The sequence below is a fragment of the Pongo abelii genome, chromosome 6, assembly GCF_028885655.2.
Source record: "Pongo abelii isolate AG06213 chromosome 6, NHGRI_mPonAbe1-v2.0_pri, whole genome shotgun sequence".
NCBI classification, from domain to species: domain Eukaryota; kingdom Metazoa; phylum Chordata; class Mammalia; order Primates; family Hominidae; genus Pongo; species Pongo abelii.
Window position 1 is genome coordinate 10,389,214 of NC_071991.2, and position 21,314 is coordinate 10,410,527.

The 21,314-nt window shown below is 52.6% G+C and overlaps 1 protein-coding gene across 1 annotated transcript in view; it reads left to right on the top strand.

The window, feature by feature from the left end:
• The window catches only part of ZAN (zonadhesin), a 60,258-nt gene that overhangs the window by 25,624 nt on the left and 13,320 nt on the right, over positions 1–21,314 (top strand). The window contains 16 exon segments of the mRNA XM_054560305.2: positions 799–942; positions 2,380–2,490; positions 2,601–2,770; positions 4,275–4,477; positions 5,465–5,606; positions 5,941–6,188; positions 6,757–6,937; positions 7,542–7,653; positions 8,841–8,935; positions 10,967–11,143; positions 12,362–12,570; positions 12,798–12,942; positions 14,414–14,661; positions 14,755–14,919; positions 15,565–15,689; positions 18,372–18,676. Of these exon segments, the coding sequence (XP_054416280.1) occupies positions 799–942; positions 2,380–2,490; positions 2,601–2,770; positions 4,275–4,477; positions 5,465–5,606; positions 5,941–6,188; positions 6,757–6,937; positions 7,542–7,653; positions 8,841–8,935; positions 10,967–11,143; positions 12,362–12,570; positions 12,798–12,942; positions 14,414–14,661; positions 14,755–14,919; positions 15,565–15,689; positions 18,372–18,676 (2,780 nt within the window).

Here is a 21,314-nt window from a genome sequence, read left to right on the forward strand (position 1 = left end):
CTTGAGCCCAGGAGTTCCAGAACAGCCTAGACAACATAGTGAGATCCTGTCTCTTAAAAAAAAAAAATTAGCTTGTCGTGGTGGTACTTGCCCATAGTCTCAGCTACTCAGGAGGCTGAGGTGGGAGAATCGCTTGAGCCCAGGAGTTGGAGGCTGCAGTGTGCTGAGATTGCACCACTGTGCTCCAGCCTGAGCCACAGAGGTTGACCCTATCTCTAAAATAAATAAATAAATAAATAATTTGGCCAGGCACGGTGGCTGACACCTGTAATCCCAGCACTTTGGGAGGCCGAGGCAGGCAGATTATCTGAGGTCAGGAGCTCGAGACCAGCCTGGCCAACATGGTGAAACCCCATCTCTACTAAAAATACGAAAAAATTAGCAGGGCGTGGTGGTGGGCGCCTGTAATCCCAGCTACTCGGAAGGCTGAGGCAGGAGAATCGCTAGAACCCGGGAGGCGGAGGTTGCAGTCAGCCGAGATTGCGCCACTGCACTCCAGCCTGGGTGACAGAGAGAGACTCCATCTGAAAAAAAGGATAATAAAATAAAAAATAAATAAATAAATAAATAAGGCGGGAGTGTTTTAGGGCCAGCAAGGGGTTTGCTGTGGCTGGACAATGAACAGAGGGGAAGGAGGCTTGGGGGAGGGCCGTGGGGTCCTCTTGTCCAGTCCGCACCTCTTCATCCTCCTCACACCCTCTGTTTTGGGACCCCAGCTCCTTGCCTTCTCTGCCACTGCCCCTCGAGGACTGAGGCTTCTTCTCTCCATTAACGCCAGCTCCTCTCCTGTTCCCCCAGCACCTACTCTGGCAAACTCTGTGGTTTGTGTGGGAACTATGACGGCAACAGTGACAATGACCACCTGAAGTCGGACGGCAGCCCAGCAGGAGACAAGGAGGAGCTGGGGAACAGCTGGCAGACAGACCAGGACGAGGACCAGGAGTGAGCAAGGAGCCCACCCACCAGGGCCCCGGGAAGGTTCCATCACCTTCCTGGAACTCTCATTTTTTTTTTTTTTCTGAGATGGAGTCTCCTTCTGTCACCCAGGCTGGAGTGCGGTGGCACGATCTCAGCTCACTGCAACCTCTGCCTCCCAGGCTCAAGCAATTATCCTGCCTCAGTCTCCCGAGTAGCTGGGATTACAGGCGCCTGCCACCACGCCTGGCTAATTTTAGTATTTTTGTAGAGATGGGGTTTCACCATGTTGGCCAGGCTGGTCTCAAACTCCTGGTCTCAAGTGATCCACCTGCCTTGGCCTCTCAAAATGCTGGGATTACAGGCGTGAGCCACCACACCACCACGCCCAGCCCTCCCCCCGCCCTTTTTTTTTTTTTTTGAGATGGGATCTCCCTCTGTCTTCCAAGCTGGAGTGCAATGGCACGATCATGGCTTACTGCAGCCTCAAACTCCTGAGCTCAAGCAATCCTGCCTTCTCTGCCTCCCAAGTAGCTTGGACTATACCATGCCCAGCTCACTTTAACAAAATTTTTTGGTAGAGATGGGGGTCTCACTATGTTGACCAGGCTGCTGGCCCTCCCCAACAGTTTTTTTTTTTTTTTGAGATGGAGTCTTGCTCTGTCACCCAGGCTAGAGTGTAGTTGTGCAATCTCAGCTCACTGAAACCTCTGCCTCCTGGGCTCAAGTGATTCTCACGCCTCAGTCTCCCAAGTAGCTGAGATTATAAGCACATGCCACCACACCTGTCTGATTTTTGTATTTTTAGTAGAGATGGGGTTTCATCATGTTGGCCAGGCTGGTTTCGAACTCCTGACCTCAGGTGATTCACCTGCCCTGGCCTCCCAAAATGCAAAATGCCAGGATTACAGGCATCACCACCACACCCAGCCTGTGCCCTCCCTTTAAAAAATGACTGGCATTGCCCCTTTCTCCTCTCTACCCTGGAGACTTCAAGTTGTTCTTTCAGTTGCTCAATATTCTTTTTTGTTTTCGTTTGTTTGTTTGTTTTTTAGAGACAGGGCCTTGCTCTGTCGCCCAGGCTGGAGTGCAGTGGTTCAATCACAGCTCACTGCAGGCTCCAATTCCTGGGCTCAACTGATTCTCTCACCTCAGCCTCCTGAGTAGCTGGGGCTATGGACGTGCGCCACCAAACCCAGCTAATTTCATATTTATTTTTAAAGAGATGGGATCTCACTGTGTTACCCAGGCTGGCCTGGAACTCCTGGGCTCAAGTGATTCTCCCTGCCTCGGCCTCCCACAGTGCCTGGCCAGGGCTCGGTGTTCAAACATCTTCTGGGAGGAGTTTCCCAGCTGACAGGCTGGTTTGCCGGTCCCAGCCTGCCAGCCTTGCTGCCTGCTGGGTTAGGGCTGAGCTGGAAGCAAGCCTTTGTCTTTAAGGCATTTGGGGTGGGTCTCTTGCAGGTGTCAGAAGAACCAGATGGTGAATCCCCCGTCTTGTGATTCATCTCTGCAGAGCAGCATGTCGGGGCCAGGGTTCTGTGGACGGCTGGTTGACACTCGTGGCCCATTTGAGTATGAAGGAGGGCAGGCAGGGTCGCACAGGGGCAGTGCTTGGCACCTGGGCTCCTCCAAGGCTCTACCCCCGTCCATCCCATTCCCCCTGACTTGGTCTCTCCCCTCAGGACATGCCTGCTGCATGTGAAGGCCACTTCCTTCTTCGACAGCTGCATGCTTGATATGTGCAGATTCCAGGGGCTGCAGCACCTGCTGTGCGCACACATGTCCACCATGACCGCCACCTGCCAGGACGCAGGCCATGCCGTGAAGCCCTGGAGGGAACCCCACTTCTGCCGTGAGTTGTGCCAAACTCAGGGGAGAGGCCGGGCACGGTGGCTCACACCTGTAATCCCAGCACTTTGGGAGGCTGAGGCGGGTGGATCACGAGATCAGGAGTTCGGGACCAGCCTGGCCAACACGCCAAAACCCCGTCTCTACTAAACATACCAAAATTAGCCAGGCATGGTGGCATATGCCTGTAGTCCCAGCTACTCTGGAGGCTGAGGCAGGAGAATCGCTTGAACCTGGGAGGCGGAGGTTGCAGTGAGCCGAGATTGCACCACTGCGCTCTAGCCTGGGCGACAGAGTGAGACTCCATCTCAAAAAATAATAAAAATAATAAATAAATAAATTAATTAATTAATTAAAAAAAATACAAAAATTAGCTGTGTGTGGCAACGGGTGCCTGTAATCCCAGCTACTCTGGAGGCTGAGGCAGGAGAATTGCTTGAACCTGGGAGGCGGAGGTTGCAGTGAGCCGAGATTGCACCACTGCACTCCAGCCTGGGTGACAGAGGGAGACTCCATCTCAAAAAATAATAAAAATAGGCCGGGCGTGGTGGCTCACACCTGTAATCCCAGCACTTTGGGAGGCTGAGGAGGGTGGATCACAAGGTCAGGAGATCGAGACCGTCCTGGCTAACACGGTGAAACCCTGTCTCTACTAAAAATACAAAATATTAGCCGGGCACGTGTTGGCGGGCGCCTGTAGTCCTAGCTATTTGGGAGGCTGAGGCAGGAGAATAGTGTGAATCCAGGAGGCAGAGGTTGCAGTGAGCCAAGATTGCACCACTGCACTCCAGCCTGAGCGACAGAGCGAGACTCTGTCTCAAAAAAATACTAATAATAATTAAATAAAAATAAAAAATAAAAATAATAAGTAATAAATATACAAAAATTAGCTGTGTGTGGCAACGGGTGCCTGTAATCCCAGCTACTTGGGAGGCTGAGGCAGGAGAATCGCTTGAACCCGGGAGGTGGAGGTTGTAGTAAGCAGAGATTGCACCACTGCACTCCAGCCTGGGCAGCCAGAGCGAAACTCTGTCTTTAAAAAAAAAAAAGTGTTTCTGTGCAGCCCAAGTCATCACATGCAGGCACATGGTACAGGCCCTAGGCAGGGGAGGCAACGAGGCTGCCTCCCAGCTCCTGGTGTGCCCCAGCTCTTTGGGGAAGCTGCTTTAGGGCAATCTATCCCCTGACTCAGACCTCACAGGTGGCCCCGGTCCCCTGCGGGCCAACAGCTCACCTGGGGCATGTCTACACAGCAGCGCTGCCAGTGGTGGGTCCGTCTGCTCCCGCCATAGGTCTATCTAAGGCTCTCAGGGCAGGCGCCTTAGTGCTGGCCCTGCAGCCGCAGGGAGCCAGCCAGCCTCCTTGAGGAAGCTTCTCACAGTCACTCTCTCTTCTCGAGATTGGCCAGAAGCCTGGAGCTGGGACCCTTCTGAACGTGTCGTTCCTGTTTCCCACCCGGCCCCATGGCTTGTTCGTCTCTTTCTCACCCAAGCTTCTCCCTCCACCAGCAATGGCCTGCCCGCCCAACAGCAAGTACTCCCTGTGTGCGAAGCCATGCCCTGACACCTGCCATTCAGGATTCTCCGGCATGTTCTGTTCAGACCGGTGCGTGGAGGCCTGTGAATGCAATCCGGGCTTCGTCCTCAGTGGCCTCGAGTGCGTACCTCGCTCCCAGTGTGGGTGCCTCCACCCCGCAGGCAGCTACTTCAAGGTGAGCGGCTGCGTGGACCTCTCAGCCCTGCAGCTAGAAAGGGCCTGCTGCCTGCTGTCACACCCCCTGCAAGCTCTTTCTTTTCTTTTCATTTCTTGTTTTGTTTTGTTTTTGAGACGGAGTTTTGCTCTGTCACCAGGCTGGAGTGCAGTGGTGCGATCTTGGCTTACTGCAACTTCCGCCTCCTGGGTTCAAGTGATTCTCCTGCCTCAGCCTCCCAAGTAGCTGGGACTACAGGGGTGCACCACCACGCCCAGCTAATTCTTGTATTTTTAGTAGAGACGGGGTAGGGGGCGGTTTCACCATGTTGGCCAGGATGGTCTTGATCTCTTGACCTTGTGATCTGCCCACCTGGGCCTCCCGAAGTGCTGGGATTATAGGCATGAGCCACCATGCCTGGCCCTTGTTTTTTGTTTTTGTTTTCGTTGTTGTTGTTGTTTTTGGGTTTTTTTTTTTTTTTTTTTTTTTGAGACAGAGTCTCGATCTGTTGTCTGGGCTGGAGTGCAGTGGCACGGTCTCAGCTCATTGCAACCTCCGCCTCCCAGGTTCAAGCGATTCTCCCGCCTAAGCCTCCCAAGTAGCTGGGATTACAGGCATGCACTACCACGTCAGGCTAATTTTTGTATTTTTAGTAGAGATGGGGTTTCACCATGTTGGCCAGGCTGGTCTCAAACTCCTGACCTCAAGTGATCCACCCGCCTTGGCCTCCTAAAGTGCTGGGATCACAGGCGTGAGCTGCCACACCTGGCCTCGGATAGATCAATTTTGGTTGAAATGATGAACAGACCCAGAAATGATGGAGTGACTGAAAAAATGAATGGATGCCAAGCTTTTGCAGCGAATCTCGGAGCTTCAGGAAGAGAGGATGTCTCCCCACTATTAAGCCAATGATCTGAACAGCTCTGGTGGGCTCTGGTGTCAGATCTGGGAAAAAACAAAACAAAGCAAAAAAACCACTTTCTCTTCCTTCCCTGCTGTCTTCCCCAGGTAGGGGAGCGGTGGTACAAGCCAGGCTGCAAAGAGCTGTGCGTCTGTGAAAGCAACAACAGAATTCGCTGCCAGCCCTGGAGGTGTAGTGCCCAGGAGTTCTGTGGCCAACAGGATGGTATCTATGGCTGCCATGCCCAAGGTGAGCCATCAGGCTGGAAGGTGAGCTGGGGACTGCCCAGGCAACACCAGGCAAGGTGATGGGTCCTGCCCAAAGCAGCTTCCCCAGACAGCTGAGTCTCCACCAGGGCCTGGGAGGGGCAGCATTTGCAAGGACCCAGAGGGTGAGGTTGGGGAAGTCAGTGTTTCTCTTCGGCAGCTCCAAGCCAAGCCAACCACACTTCCTAGGGAAACACCACATCTGTGGGTGGGCCGTGGGGACCATGCCAACGTGGACTGTCCAGGATGGCAGCTCTGGGTCAGAGCTTCCGGGGCGTGGAGCAGTGAGACTGTGAACTCCCTCTTCCCCTCCGCAGGTGCCGCCACCTGCGCAGCCTCGGGCGACCCCCACTACCTGACCTTCGACGGGGCCTTGCACCACTTCATGGGCACCTGCACCTATGTCCTGACCCGGCCTTGCTGGTCCAGGTCCGAAGACAGCTATTTTGTTGTGAGCGCCACCAACGAGAACCGCGGGGGGAACCTGGAGGTCTCCTACATCAAAGCCGTCCACGTGACGGTCTTTGACCTCAGCATCTCACTGCTCAGAGGCTGTAAGGTCATGGTGGGTGTCTTCCTCCTGCCTCCTGGACCCTGAACACCCAGCCTGCTTTCTTCTCTCCTGTGCCCCTCCTTGCCTGTATGCCACCTCTCTGGCTCCTCATAGCACCTGGGAGGCACCCGCAGCTGACCCAGACCCTCTTCCTTGGACTCCCTCCTCCCTCTGAAATACCCACCAGCATTAGCCCCTCCTGCTCCCAGTTTTTTGCCTGTTTTTTTTTTTTTTTTTGAGACAGGGCCTTGCTCTATCACCCAGGCTGGAGTGCAGTGGTGCAATCATAGCTCATTGTGGCCTTGATCCCCTGGGCTCAAGTGATGCTCCCGCCTCCGCCTCCTAAGTAGGTGGAACTACAGGCATGCACCACCTGCATGGCTAATTTTTTTTTTTTTTTTACTTTTTGTAGAGACGGGCATTCTCCATGTTGTCCAGGCTGATCTCGAGATCCTGGGCTCAAGCGATCCTCCCGCCTCGGCGTCCCAAAGTGCTGGGTTTGCAGGCGTGGGTCCCCGTCCTTGCCTTTATCCTGAGTTCCTTCCTGACTCTCTTTTCTATGTCCTCCCTGCCTCTGCAGCTGAATGGCCACCGGGTGGCCTTACCTGTGTGGCCTGCACAAGGCCGGGTGACCATAAGGCTCAGCAGCAACTTCGTCCTCCTCTACACGAACTTTGGGCTCCAAGTTCGCTACGACGGGAGCCACTTGGTGGAAGTGACAGTCCCCTCCTCCTATGGCGGTCAGCTCTGCGGGCTGTGCGGTGAGTTTCCTGGGCACCTGCGGGGAAAGCTGGGACAATGAGTAGGCGTGTGACCTGGTCCCAGTTCCCCCAACATCTCTGTGAGGTGTTCTAAGTACTTGTCAACTGACTAATTGGTTGAGGACATTAGGCATGAAGGTAGGAGTTAAGGGAAGACGGAGATGAAGAGACAGAAAGGGGCCAGGCGCGGTGGCTCATGCCTGTAAATGCAGCACTTTGAGAGCCCGAGGAGGGTGGATCACTTGAGGTCAAGGGTTCGAGACCAGCCTGGCCAACATGGTGAAAACCTGTCTCTACTAAAAATACAAAAATTAGCCAGGCATGGTGGTGCATGCCTGTAATCCCAGCTACTCGGGAGGCTGACGCGGGAGAATCTTTTGAACCTGGGAGGTGGATGTTGCAGTGAGCTGAGATCACACCACTGCACTTCAGCCTGGGTGACAGAGCAAGACTCCATCTCAAAAAAGAAGAAAAAGAAAAAGAGACAGAAAGGGTTAACCTTGCTATGTAGAGTGAAGAGTGAGGGTGCCAGGAGGATGGTGGCCCTGGGGCCTGGCCTGCTGGGGGGCCCCTTGTTGCCTGTTTTAACGACTCCCTCCTCCAGGGAACTACAACAACAACAGCTTGGATGACAACCTGCGCCCCGACAGAAAGCCTGCAGGCGATTCCGTGCAGCTGGGGGCCGCCTGGAAGTTACCTGAATCCTCTGAACCTGGGTGAGTTGGGGGTCGGGGGAGCCAGGCAGGAGGGGCTGGGCCTGGGAAGGGCCTCGGGGGGCAGCTTGGAAGTGTCTTCTGTGTGTCCCCAGTCCCTCTGTGCTGTACCTTCCTACTAGCAGGAAACTGGCAATCTCTCCTGTTTAGACTTCCCAAGATTGGAGTTGGTAAGAAGTTGTTCTGACTTCCCACGCCCACGCCTGCTGATTTCTCCCATGCTTAGTGATCTCTTTGGAGGGCCCACTTGGGAAGTTCACCCTGAGGTCTAGCCTTTTTCCTTCCTGCTGTATCTCCTGGCCTTCCTACTTGAGGGCACCGTTTTGTCCTCTTCTCCTGTATCCCTCTCTCTTTCCCTGTCCACTTTTTGTTTTGTTTTGTTGTTTTTGAGACAGAGTCAAGCTCTGTCACCCAGGCTGGAGTGCAGTGCAGTGGCACGATCTCAGCTCACTGCAACCTCCGCCTCCCAGGTTCAAGTGATTCTACTGCCTCAGCCTCCCAAGTAGCTGGGATTACAGGCACTCACCACCACGCCCGGCTAATTTTTGTATTTTTATTTGAGACGGGGGTTCTACATGTTGGCCAGGCTAGTCTCAAACTCCTGACCTCAGGTGATCTGCCTACCTTGGACTCCCGAAGTGCTGGGATTACAGGTGTGAGCCACTGCACCCAGCCCCCTGTCCACTTTTGCTTCGGTTTGGGAGATGGTTCCTCAGGCCCTCAGGTCTTGTCTTGTCTTGTCTTGTCTTTTTTTTTCTTTTCTTTCCTTTCCTTTCCTTTCCTTCCCTTCCTTCCTTCCTTCCTTCCTTCCTTCCTTCCTTCCTTCTTCCTTTCGTTTCCTTTTTCCTTTCCTTTTTTTCTTTTCTTTTCTTGAGACAGGGTCTTGCTCTCTTGCCCAGGCTGGAGTGCAGTGGTGCAATCATAGCTCACTGAAGCCTCCAACTGCTGGGCTCAAGCCATCCTCCCAACACAGCCTCCTGAGTAGCTGGGACTATAGGCACATGCCACCATGCCTGGCTAATTTTTAAAAATTTTGTGTAGAGATAGGATCTCACTAGGTTGCCCAGGCTGGTCTTGAACTTCTAGTCTCAAGCGATCCTCCTGCCTTGGCCTCTCAAAGTGCTGGGATTATAGGCATGAGCCACTGTGCCCAACCTGTAGCCCTCAGTTTCTATTCTCTCCTCATTCAGCTGTTTCCTTGCGGGTGGCAAGCCCTCCCGCTGCCAGGAGAACGGCATGGCAGACACCTGGAACAAGAACTGTGAGATCTTAATAAACCCTCAGGGTAAGACATGTCCCTGCTGGCCCTTTTTCCTCCCTGAAGGACAGGAGGCTGGGGAGGGAGTCTAGTCGGGGAGGGAGTCTAGTCAGGGAGGGAGAAACAAGAAGACCAGAAACAGATGGAAAAGCACAAGGAAGGCAAATAGGAACACAGGGCCAGCCAGCAGTCACCTTCTTGGGACCTATGACTGATGGGTCTGTATTTGTGTCTCAGGCAGTAGATAAATCCGGGATTTCTTTTTTTTTTTTTTCTATTAAAAATGTTTTAATAGGCTGGGCGCAGTGGCTCATGCCTGTAATCCCAGTACTTTGGGAGGCCGAGGAGGGCAGATCCTGAGGTCAGGAGTTTGAGACCAGCCTAGCTAGCATGGTGAAACCCTGTCTCTACTAAAAATACACAAAATTAGCCAGGCGGCCAGGTGCGATGGCTCACGCCTGTAATCTCAGCACTTTGGGAGGCCAAGGCGGCGGATCACGAGGTCAGGAGATCGAGACCATCCTGGCTAACACAGTGAAACCCCGTCTCTACTAAAAATACAAAAAATTAGCTGGGCCTGGTGATGGGCACCTGTAGTCCCAGCTACTTGGGAGGCTGAGGCAGAAGACTCGCTTTAATCTGGGAGGCAGAGGTTGCAGTGAGCCGAGATTTCGCCACTGCACTCCAGCCTGGGCAACAGAGTGAGACTCTGTCTCCAAAAAAAAAAAAAGTTTAATAGAGATGGGGGAGTCTCACTATGTAGCCCAGGCTGTTCTTGATCTATGGACCTCAAGGGATCCTCCCCCTTGGCCTCCCAAGTAGTTGGGATGACAGGCATAAGCCACCACGCCTGGCTGTTTTTTCTTTTTTCTTGTTTTTTAGAAACAAGGTCTCACTCTATTGCCCAGGCTGGAGTGCAGTGGCATGATCACAGCTCACTGCAGGCTTGAACTCCTGGGCTCAAGTAATCCTCCTGCCTCAGCCTTCAGAGTAGCTGGGACCACAGGCATGCACCACCATGCCCAACGAATTTTTTTTTTCTCACTCTGTCGCCCAGGCTGGAGTGCAATGGTGTGATCTCGGCTCACTGCAACCTCCACCTCCCAGGCTCAAGCTATTTTCCCACTTCAGCTTCCCAAGTAGCTGGGATTACAGGCCTGTGCCACCACACCCAGCTAGTTTTTGTATTTTTAGTAGAGACAGCATTTCACCATGTTGGCCAGGCTGATCTTGAACTCCTTAACTCAAATGATCCACCTGCCTCGGCCTCCCAAAGTGCTGGTATTAAAGGCATGAGCCACTGTGCCTGGCCTAATTTTTTAATATTTTCTGGAGATGAGGTCTTACTGTGCAACCCAGGCTGGTCTTGAACTCCTGGGCTCAAGTGATTCTCCTGCTTTGCCCTCCTAAAGTGCTGAGGTTACAGGCGGGAGCCACCACACAAATCTGGGTTTTGTTTGTTTTGTTTATATTCTCTGTCACCCAGGTTGGAGTGCAATGGCACAATCATAGCTCATCCTCCTACCTCAGCCTGCTGAGTAGCTGGGACTACAGGTGTGCACCACCATGCCTGGCTAATTTTTGTACAGACAGAGTTTCACCGAATTGCTCAGGCTGGAAAATCCAGGAGGTTTTTTGTTTGTTTTGTTTTGTTTTGTTTTTTTGAGACGGAGTCTCGATCCGTTGCCCAGGCTGGAGTGCAATGGCACGATCTCAGCTCACTGCCACCTTTGCCTCCCGGGTTCAAGAGATTCTCCTGCCCCAACCTTCCGAGTTGCCTGGACTACAGGTGCCCTCTACTATGCCCTGCTAATTTTTGTATTTTTAGTAGAGATTGGGTTTCACCGTGTTGGTCAGGCTGGTCTCAAACTCCTGACCTCAAGTGATCTGCCCACCTCGGCCTCCCAAAGTGCTGGGATTACAGGTGTGAGCCACTGTGCCTGGTGGGAAAATCCACGTTTTGATTGAAGTGGATGTCGAATCAGCCCCAGGGAAGCCACATGGCCCTGATCCTTCCTGGCGCCTCCCCTGGCTCATCTGCCTTCTCTCTTCCTGCAGGACCCTTCTCTCAATGTCACCAGGTGGTGCCTCCCCAGCCCAGCTTTGCCAGTTGCGTGCATGGCCAGTGTGGGACCAAGGGCGACACCACGGCCCTGTGCCGCTCCCTGCAGACCTACGCGTCCCTGTGTGCCCAGGCTGGCCAGGCCCCTGCCTGGCGGAACAGAACCTTCTGCCGTGAGTGACTGGCCACCTGTTCCCACAGCCCACAGGCACCCTCCAGAATTCTGCCCTCCCTTTCTTTCTCTAAATTCTTTTTTTTTTTTTTTTTTTTTTTTGAGATGGAGTCTCGCTCTGTTGCCCAGGCTGGAGTGCAGTGGTGTAATCTCGGCTCACTGCAACCTCTACCTCCTGTGTTCAAGCCAAGGTGGGCGAATCACCTGAAGTGAGGAGTTGGAGACCAGCCTGGTCAACATGGCGAAACCCCGTCTGTATTAAAAATACAAAAATTGGCCAGGTGTGGTGGTGAGCACCTGTAATCCCAGCTACTCGAGAGGCTGAGATGGGAGAATTGCTTGAACCTGGGAGGCAGAGGTTGCAGTGAGCCGAGATCGCACCACTGCACTCCAGCCTGGGCAACAAGAGTGAAAAACAAAACAAAAGAAAAAGTTCTGGCGGTGGATGGTGGTAATGGCAGCACAACAAGGTGAATGTACTTAGTGCTGTTGAAGTGTACATTTAAAAATTGTTGCTGGGCGCGGTGGCTCACGCCTGTAATCCTAGCACTTTGGGAGGCTGAGGCAGGTGGATCACGAGGTCAGGAGATCGAGACCATCCTGAACACTGTGAAACCCCGTCTCTACTAAAAATACAAAAAATTAGCCAGGCGTGGTGGTGGGCGCCTGTAATCCCAGCTACTCGGGAAGCTGAGGCAGGAGAATGGCGTGAATCTGGGAGGCGGAGCTTGCAGTGAGCCAAGATCATGCCACTGCACTCCAGCCTGGGCGACAGAGTGAGACTCTGTCTCAAAGAAAAAAAAATTGTTAGAATGGTAGATTTTATGTCTGTTTGGTTTTTTTTTTGTTTTTTTGCTTTTGAGAGTCTCACTGTCGCCCAGGCTAGAGTGCAGTGGTCTGACCTTGCCTCATTGCAACCTCTGCCTCTCAGGTTCAAGAGATTCTCGTGTCTCAGCCACCCAAGTAGCTGGGACTACAGGCGTGTGCCACCACACCCGGCTAATTTTTGTGTTTTTAGTAGAGACGGTTTTCACCATGTTGGCCAGCCTGGTCTCGAACTCCTGACCTCAGGTGATCCACCTGCCTCGGCCTCCCAAAGTGCTGGGATTACATGTGTGAGCCCAGGCCGCGCCTGGCCACCACTAGGAGCTTTTGATGCCCCAAGGTTTGGGGGCTGGAAATGCCACCCCACTCTTCCTAATGCTCTCATTTTCCTTAGCTATGAGGTGCCCACCTGGCAGCAGCTACAGCCCCTGCGGCAGCCCCTGCCCAGCCACCTGCAGCAGCATAAATGACCCGAGAGACTGCCCCAAAGCACTGCCCTGTGCTGAGAGCTGCGAATGTCAGAAAGGCCACATCTTGAGTGGAACCTCCTGCGTGCCCCTTGGCCAGTGTGGCTGCACTGACCCAGCGGGCTCCTACCACCCGGTGAGAGGCCAGCTAGCAGGGGCCCCGCCCTTTCCAGGCCCACATGTTTGGGGTCAGGGCAAGCTCAGGAGAGGCAGGAGGAAGGCTCAGAACCTGGGAGGGGCGGGGCTGGCCAAGGCTGGGGGGCGAGGAGGAAGGGCAGATGCTGCACCCAGCTTCAACCGGGGCATTGGCCCATCTCCCGATTCCAACTTTCTGTTGGCTCAGCTGATCCCTGTGGCCCACAGGTCGGGGAACGCTGGTACACGGAGAACACCTGTACCAGGCTCTGCACCTGCTCCGTCCACAACAACATCACCTGCTTCCAGAGCACCTGCAAACCCAACCAGTTGTGCTGGGCCCTGGACGGGCTGCTCCGTTGTCGGGCCTCAGGTAGGAAGACCACAGTGATGGGGGGGACCCCACAGCCCTGAGGCCTGCTCTCCCAACTCCCCAACAGACTCCCTGCTGCCTGTAGCACTGGGGTTCAGGTTTCGGCTGGTAACTCTGCTGCAACCAAGAGCTTCCGGTGGGAAAGATGACCTCCAACTGCTGAGAAGGGAACCTTGGTGCTCACCCATCCTTCTCCTGTAGGAGCCACCAACTTAGATGGGATATTATAAATCCTTCCCGGGGGCCAGACGCCGTGGCTCACACTTGTAATCTCAGCACTTTGGAAGGCCAAGGTGGGCAGACCACTTGAGACCAGGAGTTCAAGACCAGCCTGACCAACATGGCTAAACCCCATCTCTACTAAAAATACAAAAATTAGCCTGTAATCCAGCTACTCAAGAGGCTGAGGGAGGAGAATTGCTTGAACCCAGGAGGCAGAGGTTGCCGTGAGCAGAGATCATGCCATTGCACTCCAGCCTGGGCGACAAGAGCAAAACTCCGTCTCTAAATAAATAAATCTTTTCCTGGAGGCTAGGCACGGTGGCTCATGCCTGTAATCCCAGTGGTTTGGGAAGCTGAGTGGGAGAATCACTTGAGGCTAGTAGTTCAAGACCAGCCTGGGCAACATAGTGAGACCCCATCTCTACAAAAAAACAAAAGCTAAAAAATTAAAAATTAAAATTAAAGACATTGCACTTGTAGTCCCCACTACTTGGGAGGCTGAGGTAGGAGGATCTCTTGAGCCCAGGAATTAGAGTCTGCAGTGAACTATGATCGTGTCACTGCATGCCAGCCTGGGTAACAGAACAAGACCCTGTCTCTAAAAACATTTTTTTTTAATTAGTTGAATAGGGTACTTCATGCCTGTAGTCCCAGATACTCTGGAGGCTGAGGTAGGAGGACCGCTTGAGCCCAGGAGTTTGAGGCTGCAGTGAGCTATGACCATGCCACTGCACTCCAGCCTGGGTAACAGGGAGAGACCATGTCTCAAAAAAGAAAAAAGAAATCCTTCCTCCGAAGAGTCATGCCCCCCTCCACCCGTAAACCTCACGCCTCCTAGCCCTGGCCCCGGGGTTTTTGTTTGTTTGTTTGTTTGTTTTTGATGCAGTGTCTCTGTTGCCTAGGCTGGAGTGCAGTGGCGCAATCTCGGCTCACTGCAACCTCCGTCTCCCTGGTTCAAGCGATTCTCCTGCCTCAGCCTTCCAAGTAGCTGAGATTACAGGCACACGTCACCACACCCTAATTTTTTTGTTAGTAGAGACGGGGTTTTACCATGTTGGTCAGGCTGGTATCAAACCAGCCCACCTTGGCCTCCCAAAGTGCTGGGATTACAGGCATGAGCCCCTGCGCACGGCCGGACCTGGGGTCTTGACTCTTTTCTGGAAGGCAGGGAGAACCCAGGACTAGTTTCCCAGGGACCCTGTACCTGCCAGAGGAGCGTCATAGCCCAGCTGTCTCTCTGTCCTCCCAGGTATGGGAGTGTGTCAGCTCCCAGGGGAGTCCCACTACGTGAGCTTTGATGGTAGTAACCATTTCATCCCGGACACCTGCACTCATGTCCTGGTGAAAGTGTGCCACCCCGCCATGGCCTTGCCCTTCTTCAAGATCAGTGCCAAGCATGAGAAGGAGGAAGGTGGAACTGAGGCTTTCCGCCTTCACGAGGTCTACATTGACATCTACGATGCCCAGGTCACCCTGCAGAAGGGCCACTGTGTGCTGGTGAGCTGGGTGTGGTGACCAGGGATGTTAGGGAGTGCTGGGGAGGGGACTCTGGTCCCTGCTCCTACTCACCATCACTGTCCTCCTGTTTAGATCAACAGCAAACAGGTCACCCTCCCCGCGATCTCCCAGATCCCTGGGGTCAGTGTCAAGTCCAGCAGCATCTACACCATTGTTAACATCAAGATCGGGGTGCAAGTCAAGTTTGACGGGAATCGTCTCTTAGAGATTGAAATCCCCACAACCTACTATGGAAAGGTGAGGAAAACATCTGGCTCTCCTCGCTAGTGAGGCAGCCCAGAGAGATTGGTGGCTGGCAGGGATGGGGGACAGTGTTCACATCGTGCCTGCCCAAAGAGGCCACTCCTCAGGATGGAGCAGGGCAGTGGAGGAGTGCGCCTTTCTGTGTAGGATGGACAAGAGTGTTTCCAGGAAAAAACAGGAAAAACCATTCTGCCCGGGCGTGGTGGCTTACGCCTGTAATCTCAGCACTCTGGGAGGCCGAGGCAGGTGGGTCACCTGAGGTCAGGAGGTCGAGACCAGCCTGGCCAACATGGTGAAACCCCGTCTCTATTAAAAATAAAAAAAAAATTAGCTGGAGGTGGTGGTGCGCACCTGTAATCCCAGCTACTTGGGAGGCTGAGGCAGGAGAGTCGCTTGAACCCAGGAGATGGATAGTGATGTGAGCCGAGATCATGCCACTGCACTCCAGGCTGGGTGACAAGAGTGAAACTCAAAAGAAGAAAGGGAGGGAGGGAGGGAGGAAGGGAAGGAAGGAAGGATGGAAGGAAGGGAGGGAGGGAGGGAGGGAGGGAGGAAAACCGCTCTTGTGAAGGAAGGAAGGAAGGGAGAAAAACCGCTCTCGTGCTTCCCCAGCACCGAAAAACCACTCTCCCCCGCCAGGTCTGCGGTGTGTGTGGGAACTTCAATGATGAGGAAGAGGACGAACTAATGATGCCCAGTGACGAACTAGCACATAGTGACAGTGAATTTGTGAACAGTTGGAAAGATAAGGACATTGACCCAAGGTAGCGTTCCCCTAAGACCCTCTAGCTTTTCTTTTTCTTTTTTTGTCTTTCTTTCTTTTTCTTTCTTACTTTCTTTCTCCCTTCCCTTCCCTTCCCCTCCCTTCCCCTCCCTTCCCCTCCCTTCCCCTCCCTTCCCCTCCCTTCCCCTCCCTTCCCCTCCCTTCCCCTCCCTTCCCCTCGCTTCCCCTCGCTTCCCCTCCCCTCCCCTCCCCCCCTTCCCTTCCCTTCCCTTCCTTTCTCTCTCTCTTTCTTTTCTTTTCTTTCTCTCCTTTCTTTCGTTCTTTTTTTCTGAGACAGAATCTTGCTCTGTTGCCCAGGCTGTAGTGCAGTGGTGTGATCTCGGCTCACTGCAACCTCCGCCTCCCAGGCTCAAGTGATACTCCTGCCTCAGCCTCCCAAGTAGCTGGGATTACAGGCACCCACCACCACGCCTGGCTACTTTTTGTAGTTTTTAGTAGAGATGGGGTTTCACCATATTGGCCAGGCTGGTCTCGAGCTCCTGACCTCAGGTGATGTGGCCGCCTTGGCCTCCCAAAGTGCTGGGTAATCATGAGCCACTGCTCCTGGCCCCTCTAGCTTTTCTTTTCTTCTTTTTCTTTTTGAGATGGAGTTTTGCTCTGTCACCCAGGCTGGAGTGCAGTGGCGCAATCTTGGCTCACTGAAACCTCTGCTTCCGGGGTTCAAGCAATTCTCATGCCTCCACCTCCTGAGTAGCTGGGATTATAGGTGCACACCACCATGCCCCACGCCCAGCTAATTTGTGTATTTTAGGTAGAGACGGAGTTTCACCATGTTGGTCAGGCTGGCCTTGAACTTCTGACCTCAAGTGATCTGCCCCACTCAGCCTCCCAAAGTGCTAGGATTACAGGCATGAGCCACTGTGCCTGGCCACCCCTCCAGCTTTTCATAGCAACATGAGCTAGGGAGCCAGACTGTAGGGCACACCTGGGGCAGGAAGACCAGAATGTTCCTTTTTTCTTCTTCAATTTTTAAATTTTTTATAGAGACAGGGTCTTGCCACGTTTGCCCAGGCTGGTCTCAAACTCCTGGGCTCAAATGATCCTCCCGCCTCGGCCTCCCAAAGTGCTGGGATTACAGGCCAGAATGTTGCTTTGTGTGTGTGATTTGAGGGCGATGACTTCTGGGCATTCTGGGGTGATGTGTGTGATTGATCCATCTCAAGGCTGCTAGAACCCACTTGAGGAAATGTGAAAGTCTTCCTTTCCTCACTTAGAAACCTTGGAGGAGGAGCAGGAGCAGAGGCTCATGCCTGTAATTCCAGCACTTTGGGAGGCCAAGACTGGAGGATCACTTGAGGCCAGGAGTTTGAGACCAGCCTAGGCAACATAGCAAGACCCCGTCTCTACAAAAAATTAAAAACAAAAATTAGCTAGCCGTGGTGGCACATGCCTGTAGTCCCAGCTATTCGGGAGGCTTCAGCAGGAAGATTGGTTGAGTCCGAGATTTGAAGGCTGCAGTGAGCTATGATTGCATCACTGCACTCCAGCCTGGACGACAGAGCAAGACGCTGTCTTAAAAGGTTTAAAAACAGCTGGGTGCAGTGGCTCACGCCTCTAATCCCAACACTTTGTGAGGCCAATGTGGGAGGATTGCTTGAGCCTAGGAGTTTGAGACCAGCCTGGGCAACATAGCAAGACCTCATCTCTACAGAAAAAAAAAAAAAAAAAAAAGAAAAGAAAGAAAGAAAAATAACCAGGTGTGGTTAGTCCCAGCTACTCACAAGGCTGAGGTGGGACAATCCCTTGGGCCTAGGAGATTGAAGTTGCAGTGAGTCTTGATCACGCCACTGCACTCCAGACTGGGCAACAGATTGAGAAGCAAAAAAGGAAATGTGGGAGAAGAGGAGGCTGATGGAAGATTGGCCAGAGCTCAGACCAGCTTCCCTGTGAATACCAGAGGGGTTAGGAGAGTGGGGAGTCCCTGAGAGGTCTCTCTGGGTCATTTGGGAGCACCAGATCATTGTCATAGGGCCAGGCGTGGTGGCTCAGGCCTGATATCTCAGCACTTTTCGAGGCCGAGGCGGGTGGATCACTTGAGGCCAGCAGTTCAAGACCAGCCTTGCCAACATGGTGAAACCTCGTCTCTATTAAAAATACAAAAACTAGCCGGTCATGGTCGTGGGTGCCTGTAATCCCAGCTACTCAGAAGGCTAAGGCAGGAGAATCGCTTTAACCTGAGACGTAGAGGTTGCAGTGAGCCAAGATCACACCACTGAACTCCAGCCTGGGCGATACAGTGAGACCTTGTCTCCAGATAAACCAAAACCAAAAATTAGCTAGGCGTGGTGGTGGGTGGCTGTAATCCCGGCTACTCGGGAGGCTGAGGCAGGAGAATCGCTTGAACCCGGGAGGTGGAGGTTTCAGTGAGCCACGACTGCACTACTGCACTCCAGCCTGGGTGACAGTGTGAGACTGTGTCTCAGAAAAAAAAAAAAAAATTGGTCGGGCGTGGTGGTGGGTGCCTGTAGTCCCAGCAACTCGGGAGGCTGAGGCAGGAGAATCGCTTGAACCCGAGAGGGAAGGCAGAGGTTGCAGTGAGCTGAGACTGTTGCATTGCACTCCAGCCTGGGCGACAGAGCAAGACTCCCGCTAAAGAAAAAAAATAAATTTGTGTCATAGTAGGGGGACAGCTGTCCCTAGGCTGATTCTTTTCCCTTCCCAGTTGTCAGAGTCTCCCGGTGGATGAGCAGCAGATTCCAGCGGAACAGCAGGAGAACCTGAGTGGAAACTGCAGGGCGGCCGACCTCCGCAGGGCGCGGGAAAAGTGCGAGGCAGCGCTCCGGGCTCCGGTGTGGGCCCAGTGCGCCTCCCGCGTAGACCTCACGCCCTTCCTGGTGGATTGTGCAGACACCCTCTGTGAGTTCGGAGGTCTCCACCAGGCCCTCTGCCAGGCTCTGCAAGCCTTCGGGGCCACCTGCCAGAGCCAGGGGCTCAAGCCTCCACTCTGGAGAAACAGCAGCTTCTGCCGTGAGTGTGCCCTGCTGTCACCCCAAACCCCTCCCAAACCCCGTTTCCCTCTCTGCTTCCCTAAGAGCTCCCTCACTCTCCTTCCTGTTTGTTACTAACTCAGCCCTCATTGTTTCTTTGACAAGGACTATTTTTTAATTATTTATTTATATAAAATTTTTTTTGCTAGGTGTGGTGGCTCACGCCTATAATCCCAGCACTTGGGGAGGCCAAGTTGGGTGGATCACCTGAGATCAGGAGTTTGAGACCAGCCTGGCCAACATGGTGAAACCCCATCTTACTAAAAATACAAAATTAGCCGGGTGTGGTGGCACATGCCTGTAATCCCAGCTACTTGGGAGGCTGAAGCAGGAGAATGGCTTGAACCTAGGAAGCAGAGGTCGCAGTGAGCCGAGATTGTGCCATTGCACTCCAGCCTGGGCAAAAAGGAGCAAAACTCCGTCTCAAAAAAAAAAAAATTTGATACAGGGTCTCATTCTGTTGCCCAGGCTGGAGTGCAATGGCATGATCTCACCTTACTGCAACTTGGGCCTCCTGGGTTCAAGTCATTCTCCTGCCTCAGCCTCCCAAGTAGCTGGGACTACAGGCGCGTGCCCCCACCCCGGCTAATTTTTGTGTTTTTAATAGAGACGGGGTTTCACCATATTGGCCAGGCCGGCCAGAAACCTTTCTTCTTTCCTCCTAGCAGACAACTGGGCAAACTTCTGTAGCATTTTACTTAAAAAAACAAAATTATTGAGATTATTCCCATAGCATACTATTCACTCTTTTAAAAGTGTCTAAGCCGGGCCTGGTGGCTCATGCCTGTAATCCCAGCAGTTTGGGAGGCCAAGGCAGGTGGATCACCTGAGGTCAGGAGTTAGAGACCACCCTGGCCAATATGGTGAAACCCCATCTCTACTAAAAATACAAAAAATTAGCCAGGAGTGGTGGTGGGCGCCTGTAATCCCAGCTACTCAGGAGGCTGAGGCAGGAGAATTGTTGAACCCGGGAGGTGGAGGCTGTAGTGAGCCGAGATCGCGCCGTTGCACTCCAGCCTGGGCAACAAGAGCAACACTCCATCTCAAAAAAAAAAAAAAAGTATCTTTTAGTATCTTGATAAAGTTGTGCAACCATCACTACTGTATAACGCCAGAAACTTTTACAATTTAAAACAGGAATTCAATAGAGTTTTTTTAATATGTAACACATTTGCAGGATTCAAAAATGTATAAAGTATTAAAAATTTTAAAATACTTTTAAAGTATTAAAAGATACCCAGTAGGTTGGGTGTGGTGGCTCATGCCTGTAATCTCAGCAATTTGGGAGGCTGAGGTGGGTGGATTGTTTGAACCAGGAGTTCGAGACCAGTCTGGGCAACATAGTGAGACCCAATCTCTACAAAAAATTACCAAACTAGCTGGGTATGGTGGTGCATGCCTGTGGTCCCAGCTACTTGGGGGGCTGAGGTGGGAGGATCACTTGAGCCCAGGAGGTTGAGGCTGCAGTGAGCCATGGCTGCATCACTGCACTCAAGTCTGGGTGACAGAGTGAGACTCTATCTCAGAAAAAAAAAAAAAACAAAAAACTCCCCAGAAAACAAACAAAGATACCAGTGTGCGGTCTCCCTCCCACCCTCACCCCATGGGCCTGGTTCAATTCTCAGTATTTTTCCCAAGACCATTTATTTATGCATATACAAACAAATTCAAATTTTTATTCTTGGCTGGGTGCAGTGACTCACACCCGTCATCCAAGCACTTTGGGAGTCCAAGAAGGGAGGATTGCTTGAGGCCAGGAGTTTGAGACCAACCTGGGCAATATAGTGAGACCCCCGCATCTCTACAAAAAAATTTAAAAAACAAAAGACAAGAAAACTATATGCTCTATGCTTTTGGAGTTTTGCCAATCTGAGAATTGAAAAACAACATCTCTTTTTTTTTTGCCAGTGTTCCATAAGAAGGTTCATTTAATTTATTTTTTTATTTTATATATATTTTTTGAGACAGAGTCTTGCTCTGTCACCAGGCTGGAGTGCAGTGGTGCGACCTTGGCTCACTACAATTTCCACCTCCTGGGTTCAAGCGATTCTCCTGCCTCAGCCTCCCAAGTAGCTGGGACTACAGGCACGCACCACCACGCCCAGCTAATTTTTGTATTTTTAGTAGAGACAGGATTTCACCATGTTGGCCAGGATGGTCTCGATCTCTTGACCTCGTGATCCGCCCATCTTGGTCTCCCAAAGTGCTGGGATTACAGGCGTGAGCCACCGCGCCCGGCCAAGAAGGTTTATTTTTCTTTAAAGCACTCTCGCATTCCAGGAGCAAAGCAGAGGTGCAGGGGGCGCTGCAGAGCTTCTCAGGGCCAGTGGAGGCGACATGAGCACAGCAGCCTGAGCTGGCTGAAGGGTCAGGGTGAACACAGCACACAGGTCCCGTGCAGAAGGGGGCTGCTGCTCAGCTGCCTCACAGCTGCTGGGCATCACCGTGGGTCCAGTGTGACCAGATCCTCTGGTTTTTTTTTTCGAAAGAAGCTATAAGCCTGAGTTTTTATTTGACATTGCTATCCTTTTTTTTTTTTTTTGAGTCTCACTTTGTAGCTCAGGCTGGAGTGCATGATCTCGGCTCACTGCAACCTCTGCCTCCCAGGTTCCAGTGAT